At 40.6% G+C, this 12,443-nt stretch overlaps 1 protein-coding gene across 1 annotated transcript; it reads right to left on the reverse strand.

Moving 5' to 3' along the window:
* Positions 1-1,687: 1,687 nt before the first annotated feature.
* On the reverse strand, positions 1,688-11,994 carry LOC139710110 (small ribosomal subunit protein eS1-like). Its single transcript, XM_071622047.1, has 6 exons — positions 11,917-11,994; positions 5,522-5,625; positions 4,776-4,963; positions 3,466-3,674; positions 2,702-2,811; positions 1,688-2,082 (listed from the first exon to the last, which is right to left on the reverse strand). The coding sequence occupies exons 1-6, from the start codon at positions 11,976-11,978 to the stop codon at positions 1,958-1,960; spliced, it is 798 nt and encodes a 265-aa protein (XP_071478148.1). The 5' UTR covers positions 11,979-11,994; the 3' UTR covers positions 1,688-1,957.
* Positions 11,995-12,443: the final 449 nt, after the last annotated feature.

Genomic DNA, 12,443 nt, shown 5'->3' on the forward strand with positions numbered 1-12,443 from the left:
CTGTGTGTTCTTTTTGTACATTGCTACGTTAGGTTGCATTTGTGTGTGTGTGTTTCACTTTGTAGATTTCTGGTTTTCTTCCAATCTTAGGTCTTTCTATGCCCAAGCGGAAGTGCATAGTTGCAGTTAGCAGTGCATTGGAATATTCCATTCATGTGAAACAAACTTATCAGTAGTGTAATGAATGTTTGTAATCAAGACTTGTTGATCTGGATTGCATTTATACCAGAAACATTGTTCGACATTTCAGTAATATATTACTTTTTACACAAGAGTGGTTGTGTGGTTGTGTTTTGTAATTTTTCAGTTTGTGCATGTAAGGTGTGCTACGAATTATATGTAGAGAAAAACAGTGCTCCTTTCCAGACAAGTATATAGTGCATCTTTGGTTGAACTGCATACAGTAAAATCATTATACAATTTGCCTTACTTCACATAAATAGCATTTGTGTAGATTTCAGCTGAGAGGATCTGAGCTTTCTTTTTCATCATCTGACATTCAGTTATGTAACTGCAGCTCAGCCAAAACATGTACTGCATGTATGCAGGACGAAAAGTCAAGCCCATTTTTCTTACATGATGAATTACACTAATCCTTATAGGACGTGCTATTAAAACATTAGTACACTTTCCAGAGCCACAAGATTAACATTTACAGACTGTACTTTTACTTAATTTTTCTTTTAATTCTTTTGAAGGATGCAATGGAAAAACTGGAATTGTACCTGAAGTCAGTCACACACACACACACACACACACACACACACACACACACACACACAACAATATCAAATACATGTACCATCAAACAGAATGAAAAACTTGTTTCTGTCCTTCAATGGAAATGAATGAGAAAGTTTGATAGAGGAAAGACTCGAAGGCAACAAGGAGGGTTACCGAGCGGCAATAGTAAATAGTGAATGCGGCAATGTTAGTAGAACATACATATTAGTGAAAGTGTGAGGAAAGTTGGACAATCTGCTCAAAAGTTATGAATCTTTGAAAAGTTTCTGCATAGTTACTGCTGGATGAGAAGACGACTACAGTTTATGTCACATGCATTGAACGATAAAAAGAAAATTATAAAGAGAATTTCACGAAATTTCATGTTTTGAAGAAAGTACACATTCCCTTGACTTGTCCCTGACTGACATATACCAAGGGTAATATTATTCCCCCTACCTTCTGAAAGAGTCAAGTCAAGTGCTCTTTTACCATGTGAGAAAAGTGAAAATATGTTAAATTTTGTGCATATTTTCTTTGTATCATTCCACACATGACCCCACAAGCTGTAGTGGTCTTCTCATCTAGCCATGGTAGCACTGAAACTTCAAAAATTCATCACTTTTGAACAGGTTGTCCAATTTTCCTCTAACTTTCACTGATGTGTTCTACTATAAATATTGTTGTATTCTCTCAATTCACATGTATATGAAGGTGTACTTTTCCTTATATGTGGTAATGATTCTCAGAATACCTAATGATAAGGCTGACTGGGACTAATTTGCTAGCAAATTACCCCATTCATGTATGTCAGTAAAAAAAAAAAAGAAATAATAAATTTTGAGAAACAGAATTCCATAGGTTTGGGGATACACTTCTACCAGAATTTTCAGCACTGGAACAATCAACAACTTACATTACACACATACGTGACATCAAACAAATTAGCTGGCTCACACGCATATAGTATTTTATGTGATTTTTATTTTTGCATTATCAGCAATGCATGATGACAACTGTCAGTTCATGAACAGTGATTTGGACCGAGAAATCTAACAATGGCGGCTGGCTTTGATGATGACTCCCCTGTAAAGTAATCAGGAGACCCTGGAAGTTGTAACTCAGGGTTGACTTCTGTTGTGATGGCAAATGAAACTCTTGCTGTCTAAACTGTACTCTTTTGGATGTGTAGTGTGTGGCAATGTTTCCGGAACACGGGATATGCCTGCTGGGTTTAGACGCTTTCCTGGACTGGTGGTTCGTAGCCGTCGGGCCTGTCCACCTTGGTTCCCGTCTCGTCCTCCGTCGTTGTCTTGCCGCTGCCTGAGCCCTCTCCGTGGAGCTCCATCAGACGCGAGACTGGGGGTAAAGGATTTAATCTTTCTTATGAACAATCATTTCATGGTGAAACATTACAGACTCACCATATGGTGGAATATTAGTACCAAAGTCCCACCCCCCCCCCCAAAAAAAAAAAAAATAATAATAATAATAATAATAATAATAATAATGATAATAATAATGAAAAATAAAAAAAATAAAATAAAATGAATAAATAATTCATAACAATGAATCATTCTTTTTTTAATCTTACAAATGAAAACACAAGTGTCAAAATAGTGCCTCCAAAACCCTTACGATGGAACCATAAAATCTCAACGAGGTTCCATCTAAAAAGTTGTATATGTACCTGTAATAATTTCTGTTTTCATTGCTGCTTGAGAATGTAAATCCACAGCCATGACCTTCATGATGGACTCAATTTATACAAATGTAATTTTGTTGGTGCTGCTTCATCCTTGGATTTCTTTCATTCACACTACTCAGATCCCCCATTAATCACATAAGGAGTTGTAAAGACCAACAGAGGGCTAACCCTACACTTGATATAGTTACTCTGATCATAAAGAGCACATTAGCAAATGAATAGTGGGAACAAATCAAAGCTGGTTGTAACGCTGTTCATCTGTCTACCTACCATCAAACTTGGGCTTCTTGAGGACCTTGACCTTGCGGATGTGAACATCGTGAAGTGGGTAAATGCGATGACAGGCCTTTTCGATGTCCCTGGCGATGCTGTCTGGGATCCTGTGTGGCAAACCATATATCACGATAAGTGAGCTTCAGTTCAAGTCTATAAACACTACTGAAAACTGATTGAAAACTTGATTGGAGTGTCTTTAGATTCAATCTCTTTTAATATAGATGTTATACCTAAATTCTTCAAACTACCGTTAAAGTAAAGGCATGACCTCTTCGTTTAATTCACATCAGTATGGGTTTTGCATCTAAAAACCAGTGATACCCCCTGCACATCAAAATGACAGAAGACTATAATCATTTTGCTGCATCTTATCTTTATGCTTGGGACATAAATTAGACTGCTAAAGTCTACTGTTGGGCAAGTATGAAAGCGCAGAGAGGTGAAGATCAAGACTTGGTAAACAAGTATAAGAATAAGTGCGGGTTTTATCTTATATGTACAGCTACTTTACCCACGGATATGTGCCATTTTCACATACCCCAAAATGTGAAAAATCACATTTTTTGTTGTGGCACAATTCTACATGAATTTGGCTTCTACTTTTTTTTTAAATCCATCTGCATAATTGCACACACATTTAATTCTTTTATTTTTCCTGCTTAATTCTTCCACCTGGAACTAATATGGCTGTTCTGACATGTCATGACACAACTGGCTTAATGGTGGAAATAAAAGACAGACAAAGGATGGTTACTCACAGCTTGTTGACAACTTCCTTGAGGTCATTGGCCTGGCACTCACGGGTCATGATTTCCACCATCTTGCGGCGGATGGCACGGACCTGGGTGCTCTGGGCGTAGGAGGTCTTCTTGATCTGGTTCTGTCGGCGCTTGGTGAAGCCAATGCAGAAGAGGCGAAGGAGGTAGCCATCAGTGGTGCGGACGTCCACGTTGGCATCAATGAGAGTCTACATTGTACACAAAGACACGCCACATCCAAGTTAGCATCCAACTATATCAGAGCATTGACATATTTCCAAAAGCACCCCAGCATCCATGACATAGACCACATATTATGATGCTATACTTTACGGTGAATTTCTCATTCATCTCTTTTACATGTTTAGTGTTAGCCCGAAGAGCTTAAGCAAGTACTCGACCTGAATCTTATTATGAAATTTAGAATCTCCAGTAGTGCTTCATCTTAGCAGCATAATAATCAAAGCCACATTGTGTCTTTTCTTTAGCCACATTTCTTGTCTTAAAAATCCAAACTAATGTCTTCCTGAAATAAAATATAATAATCATATAATAATGTTCATGCAGGCTTTATTCTAACCCTAAAACGGCCGGGGGGGAGGGGGGGTTGAATCAACCCCTTCCCCCTCGACATTTTTTGTGACTACTCCGCCACGCGAAATTTTTTGACCGTGCCGTTCGCTGACTTTTTACTTTCAAGTCTCGTACATCTTTTGACACCATTTTTGCGAAAATCACGTCAATGTTTGTTTATACAAGCTTGTCAAACCGAAAATGGCTCAAAAACGTGATTTTGTGTATAAAGTCTATGCAAATGGACTTTTCTCACTTTATTCATAAAGATATGATTATTTTCACTTTCATATGATGAAATCAATTAATTTTAGCATAATCATGCTTGAAATAGGTTCTGTCATAAATCTTGCAAAAAATGATAAAACAAAAGATTGAAAAACAAAGAAATAAATAAGAAATTCATAAAACAACAATAAAAATACACAAGAAATTGATTTTGATACCAGATTTTGTTTTTTCGAGTACATTGTTAGGAATGCTACAAAGAATATTATCACCAAAAATTAGGATTCTAGGAGCTTTACTTTCTGATTTAGAGCAAAATGTATGATTTTATGCATATATTAGCATACCTAATCATTATGATGAAAATTTCCATTTCTTTTAGTAAAGTCTGGCAGATTACACTACAGAGATAAATAGGCATATTGATCCAGAAAGTTATCTTTCACTGTTACTCTCAAAACTAATCTTGTTTCAGTGAAAGTGAATGAAAATACATATATTCTTTGCACCTGCCACTTCTTGACCATGGAGCAGTACTTGTCCCTGGTGAGGTTCATGCCATGGAAGTTTGTCAGGCAGTTGCGGCCACGGACATCCTCCACCATCAGGCGGAACTTGCGGAAGGCAACCTCATCGTTCTGGAGGTCAGCCAAGGAGACCTCAAACACACGTCCCTTCAGACCGTCGGAGGCGATCTCTGTGAGGCAGATAAAGACAGCATGATGAATAGAAGCTGCGAGACCCAAATTCAAAGCCAGTGGTACTACTGGAACTGATCTCTCTCTATATCTCTCCTCAATGCAAAATATAATATAAAACAAATACGCAAAAATTGTTTCTTTTTTCCTTTAAAAAGATGAGATTTACGATGTAGAAATGTATATTCACATGTAAAGGCAGTTACCTCTGGGGAAATACCAGGTAAATATCAGAGAATGTCTTATAGGGCAAGGTTCACATTTTGTAATACAAGCAGTAATTTACAATAACTACAAACATGAAACATTCTCATCAGCTTTTAGTGAACACAGGAACAGTTCAACATCTGAAACAAAACATGCATGCATTTTCACTTCTCGCACCTACAATGTACTAGTTAATGTTGTTCATGTTTATGATGACTTTTAAAGTTTATGATAACTTATAAATCTGTGAAGGCCTTAATGTTTAGAACTGCTCTTGTATTATGATGGTATTTTATTTCCTTTTACAGTCAAAAGTCACATTTGAACAGTAGTACATGATATATCCTTACTAGTTCCCTGTGTCCTGGTCACCAGAGTCTTGCCGATGTTGCGGATGTTGAACATGGCAGGAGCCTTGACATCGTACCATTCTTTCTTGGTGAAGGGATCAGTGCTGCACACAAGAGAGAAAAATCTCATCAATAGCATTTGATGAAAATATAACTCATATACACTCAATTCACCTTTAACCTCAGGATTAATTCTTGGATTTCAACAATCCTGTTCCTTTAGGTTATGATGTAAAGCAAGAAGTGTGTATTCATTTCACTCATTTGAAGATTGTGTATCATATTGCAGACAGAGTGCAAGCCATTGCATGCAAGCTGTGGGATTTTCAGAGCAAGCTTGCGCACGCATGCACGGGAGATTTCTGTACATTGCATTTATTGCATGGCTTGCGCGCTGTCGTTTGCGCTGGATGCTACAAGATGCTTGCACAAAAGGTGCCATAAGGCTGGTGGATGGGGGAATTCACAAAGAAGATGAATCCGCAAGACCTAATACAGAGTGATCAGTTTGCTGACACATTCGAGTACCACCTACTCTATCATTGTGGGAAAGTAGATAGACAGTCTAATTTGAAATACTTATGCACAAGATCAGGCTAGCCCCGATTTTATTTTTCTCTTTATTGTATAATATTTGTGAAATGATGTCAGATTTCACTTTCCTGGGCTGATTCGTGCATGGAGAGGCGAGAGCCACAGAAAAAAAGCATCGAAAATTTCGGCTCGAAATTTGAGTGAGATCAGGCCGACAGGTGCGGCAGCCCGGCATTGAGTGAAACTGCTGGCACCCATGCCATGGCCATGTTTCAGTGAGTTGCTGCATGTACTATCAATATTGCCTAGTATTGGATGATTAAAACTCAATTTTTGTCAAAACGCGCTGATAGAATTTTTTTTTCTTTACTTTTTTCTTCATGTGATGAAGATCATTGCACGTGTAACAAAAAATAATAATAATATTAACTGTAAGAACTTGCTGTGTTGCTGCAATTTTCGTGTCGGATGTGAGCTCGCTCATGAGTAGACAGAAAGATCCGTCTGTCCGGAGGACTCTTTTACATTTTGCCATTAACGCTGTCCTCCGTAGACAGACGGAAGGTATCAGTAGGGGAGAGCGGGGAGAAGTGGGACATTATTTCAAGTTCGCCGATTTTCTTCTGATATCTTTTTATAAAAGAGATGATTACATTTCCTTGCGGGCTTGCATGAAGGTTCATATGGTAGGTTACATAAAGAGCTATAAACTGGGGGTGGCACTGTTCTCAATTTTCTGCAGTTAATGAAAAGAAAAAACCTTATTTTGGGGGAGAAGTTGACCCACCCGTGGGTAAAGTGGGACAACGGCAAGGGAGAAATGGGACGGTGTTGGTAAAGTGGGGTAAAGTGTGACATCCTATAAACATGTCGGAAAAGTCAAAGTTTGAAGGCGTAATGAAACATTGGTAATGAAAACAGTCAAACATGCTTTAAAATGATCTTTATTTCAACAAAACAAGTTTGAACAACATGTTTGAAAATCTGAACTGTTTTACATGTAATGCTATTATGAGGGACAAATGGGACACGTTGTCCCAACTGTCCCTCACATGGCATATACATAGATATGTACAACTGCTCAGTAACCATGCAGGCATTTGTCAAAAACAAGTTATATTAGTTGCATATCAATAAGGCTCACCACCAGCTTCAATTGTGCCCTTGAAATCATGAATACAAAGACAACAGGTTAATTAACCTGATTTAAAAAAAAAATCATATTTGGGGGAAAATTTTCAATAGCAATTTATGACCACTTAGAATTTGCCGAACTGCATGGCTTTCTTAATGTGATGTATGGTTGCTAGGGACTTATTGTAGATATTAGCCAATCGCTGATTGGTTGAACAGTTTTTGATTCAGAGGACGTGTCCCATTTGACCCGCGTCCCAACTCACCCCGCTCTCCCCTACCCATTGCTGTGTGGATGTTCTTAACCACTGTCTCTATGGAAAATTGGGTGAGGTACCTCACCCTTCTCGATTGCATCTAATTCACGGCCCTAGGTCGGCAAATTTAAGCTTGTATAGTGAAATTAGCTTTTTAAGAATACATTACACTCACCAGATTAATGAATAATCCAACATTTTAGTAGAATTTTCAACGTAAAACACAGCCTGTCGCGTCGTCACGTTAAATGCAGAAACATACACTATGAATCTATTAGCCAATCACATGCGAGGTAGTTTCTACGTGTTTCACTAAAACACGTACCTCGCATGTGATTGGCTTACCATTCAAAATGGCGACTTACTGCTTGCGAACGGCGATGTTGCGATATCGATAAAATTTCTGCGTTATAGCCGAGTTTATGTGAGTATTTCGATTGCACAATGTGAGAAATATATCCCAAATATTGCTGCATAATCTGTCATGTCATGTCAAACTTATTTGAATGTAAAAAAGCTGTCTGAAAATTGGTCTCGTAACGTTTGATCTGTGCGCGACTGCTCCACAAAGGAGCCGCAATAATTGACTTCGGTCTGTATACGGAGGGGATCCATGAAGCCAGACGCAGTCTCCGTGGAACATTCCCCGACGGACAGATACAGACCGATCTTTCGGTCAAGCTCATGAGATGGATTGATAAGTGAACAGGGGCCCCCTTGCCTTGAGCACTCTGGCCAATGCAATGCTCATCATCATCATGCATCATGAGATAATTTACTAGATACCGATACTGAGAGGTTGACGATTACCGTAGGCGTGTAACCGTTACTAGTTATTGTAGCCTGGGCCGGTTCGCTGTGAAGTGTCCACGCAAGTCGATGATTATGCACTTGTCAATGTAATGACTCACCCCACTACCCCCGGACATGGGTGCGTCATTTCCTCGTTTGGTCCGTCAAATTTGTGACCCAGGTGTGCGTCATTTTACCAGCTATGTCCGTCAAATTTTTGACCGAGAGGTGCGTCAAAATCCCATCATTGTCGTCAAATTTTTGACCGAGGGGTGCGTCATGGTACGTCACTTGGCTATGGAAAATAACACGCATTATTCTGAACCGAGGGGTGGGTCATGGTATGCACTTGGCTATGGAAAACTGCACGCATTTTTGCACGCTACCAGTACCGGATACACGTACGTACCGCGAGTGAATTTACAGTGAGCGCTTCAATTCCCGCGGCAAGTGAAAACCAAAGTCGGGAAGCGTTTTGGAGTAGGCCTAAGAGGGAAAAATGCTTGCCCGAATCTGGCAAGCAAATGATTTAAAAGCCACCCTTTCTCCTCACATTTTCTTTCCAACAAACTCATGAAATCACGCATACTCACTCTCAAGCCAGACGGACTGTTTAGCGATATAACGATTTCAACCTCACAGTACTAAATAGTAAAATCAAAGATCGTATACGGAATTCCGTATACGATCTTTGGTATACCGTTGCGTGGTGCGTACTGCGCGTACCTGCCGTAGCAGGCAAGTCGAGTGCTAGTGGTGCGCGACTCGCTCGCTAACGCTGTGCAATTCGCAAGTGAGCAGCGTGCTCGTTATTCCTCATCGAACGTACATCGTCCATGTGTTGCATTCAACCGGACTAGAAATGGCCGCGCACATACAGCGCATCTGCAGACAAGTTTAGTCATGGCCAGGTGACTATGGATCGCATGCACATCACATTCTGAATATCGTAGCAGCAGAGTGATGTACGGTGAATGACGGTACGGTGCTTACAGGGCCAGGGTAAGGGAAACTTGCCGAAACTTTGACAAATTGTGTTTACGAACCGAAAGAAAATGAAATTGCGTGAATAAAGCGTATGCAAAAATCCTTTCAGTATTTACGGGGTGCGTCAAATGCACCGAGGATGTCCGTCAAGAAAGTGACCTAGGTGTTCGTCAAAAACCCCGTGTTGTCCGTCAAAAAAGTGACTGTGGTGTTCGTCAAAAACCCCGTGTGGTCCGTCAAAAAGTGACTGTGGGGGTGCGTCAAAAACCCCGTGTGGTCAGTCAAAAAATGACCATGACGCACCCATGTCCGGGGGTAGTGGGGTGCGTCATTACATTGACAAGTGCATTACTTGCGGTGCCTCCACTACCGCGATACCAGCAATACGTTAGATCAGGTAAAGATAGGGTGTCTGATCGCGCACTGCCAACCTTCGGACAAAACGCGCCCCTATCTTACAACACGCAAGCCTCATAGAACACAATGGAGTCGCGCGCCTACGCTGTTTGACCCCGCGTTTTGTGCTAAAATATCGCATTTATTGCAAAATCCCCGGTCCATGCCGCTATCGAATCCTAACAAATTTGGTATCATATGAAAGAGGAAGTTTTGCTCCATAATCTATCAAAGCGCTGGTACATGACTCCGACGATAAATTGGTGTAAATGTCGTTAGAATCACACCTATCTCGATATCTCGGCGTCTGCTTCGCTACTTGTACCAGCGTGTGGCATGCGAGTAGTTTAGGATGTGCTGAATCCGATGGTGAGGTTGGTTTTTCGCTAGCTCCACGTCTTGGACCGGGGATATTGCCTAGAAGATACCCCTTGCAATAACTTTTTGATCTCAGCGAACGTGTTAGGCGTGGCTTCGTATGCAACAACCATAGTAACGTCCGAGCAAATACGCTCATACATATGTAAATCTACACGCATTCGCCGCCACATGGCGCGCATGCAGCTAGCTCGCGCGCTGTGTGTGTGTGTGTGTGTGTGTGTGTGTGTGTGTATCTCACGGACCTACACGTGTAGGTCAGCAGTGTGACTACCGTCGCAAGGTACTGGGTAGCTACGTAGCTACATACAATGTAGTTCGCTAGATCGCTGTGTGTGTGTCTACTTACGAGTACGTGCGCGCGCGCACACCCGTGCCACTGAAAACAGACTGAGCTAGCTAGCTAGCTGTCACGTCGCTTCGCTTGCGATAGTTCTACAGCACTGAGTTCTATGGGGTTACGATTGCCCAGCATTCACAATGTGCATGTATGTAACACGCTCGTAAACCACCTGGCGCATCAGTTTCAACGTAGTCAAAGTACATGTACTATTACTGGATTGATAATGATCATAACAGGCCTACAATGTATGAGTAAGCAATCCAAACGAATGACCATGTAGAGTCATAATATCTTTTTTTAATACTTCAATAGAAAAGTGCACTAAAGATGCACGAGTTACAGTCTTTCTCGCGATCTTATGCAGCACAACACTGTAACACTACTAACAGATAGGCCTAGGCTACACAACGCACCATATCAGGCAAGTCAATTGTGAAGCGGTACACCACGGTGGAAGGTAGGTACAAATACCGATTTTTACGACTGAACTTCCAATCGACAAAAAAGGGCAAGCAACGATTTTGGAAGCTACACTCTTCAGCCACGAATGGTGGTAAAGTGGCATTCATGGCTAAATAGCCATATAACATTTTCACTTGAACTGCCATAGATCTCGACAGCATCGACGTGTTTAATAGTCGTCGCATTCAGTAGCCAGCTGTGTACGTGTGTACACACGTACGTAGTGTAGCGCATATAGCGTGTGTGTACAGTGTGTAATACACTCAAATGCACGCTCGCTAGCTCGTCCGCCGATGTTGGCTGGGCCGGAATGCATGCGCTACGTATTCATTCACAACGCTGAGCGCTGTATACGTACGCACAACATGTATTATGACGACACGAGGGGGAGTGGCTTCTGCGCTGGTTAACGCGTTTTAGCAATCCGCTGTACGCTCATTAACCGGTCGCTGGCGATCTGCACGCGAATGCTACTTACCGGCCTTGTTTGCAAACATGATTTGGACACATTTTCGTGCGTGCTCGTCAAAAAAAAAGTTGTAATATTGCAGTGATTTGAAAGTTGAATTTCTCGAGATAGAATAATTATTTTGCCATGAAATTTGAAATATATGCTAATGACATATTTTTCTTTCATATGATTAATGAAATAGTTTATAATCCACCTTTTATAGAATTTCAAAAGTTGCAAAAATGCTACAGACACCCTAGTAAAGAGACTTGTAAGGTTGTAATTACACTTTGTAAGACGTCGCCTGGACAGTACCACATCTGGAAAAACCTTACATATAGCAAATCGATCACGTGCCGATATCGCCACTAAATAGAAAGTGACTTAACGCCGAGTTTGCCACAGTTAGCTCACCAATCAATCATTCACTATCACCCACACGTACAGCTACAGTAGCTCCCCGTACAGCTCCGCCGCATCACCGTATGGCCGTATGCGCCAGTGCACTTAGTGTCCACATTTGTTATCAGGAGAAGGACGCTACAACCGCGAGAAGTATCAAAAAATATCTGAGTAATCAGTACATTTTAAGGATTACTGTTTCATCATATCCATAGAATGATATACAACGATGTTCAAAAGTACTTTATCATATCCTTACATCTTCTTCTTGGATCCCTTTTTGCCTCCCTTAGAGAGTCGTTTATTCTTGCCCACCGCCATGGTTAGCGAGCTATTCGAAGAGGAAGTTCTTATCGCAAAGCATAATGGGAACCCATGGGAGCTGTTTCATTTCTGCGTTCAATGAGGACATTTCACTCAAAAATTAGACTAATTTTATCATGGAAAATTTGTAGACTTTGTGTCATGACAAATTTCTGTATTCATTTTGCATCATTTCTGAGTTTTTGATCAACACTGTTGTTTCCAACGACTGCAAAGGCAAATATTTTGTCGAGACCATTTTTATAGCAGACGACATAGCTCACATTGCACGCCATGCACGTCATGTAGTACTGCAGTGTCAGTGTACGTTGTGATCACGAGCAGTGGATGTGACGGCTGATCACGCAGAGTTCTTTCTATCTATGCATTTCAATTCAATTCAGTTACTATTTTTCATCAATCAAACAAAAAGAAATACATAACAAAATACAAAGTATACGTTTGTCAATTCATATACTTAAC

Source organism: Diadema antillarum, unplaced genomic scaffold (assembly GCF_040938485.1).
Source record: "Diadema antillarum isolate AM-2024a unplaced genomic scaffold, OU_Dant_1.0 scf00000038, whole genome shotgun sequence".
Lineage (NCBI taxonomy): Eukaryota > Metazoa > Echinodermata > Echinoidea > Diadematoida > Diadematidae > Diadema > Diadema antillarum.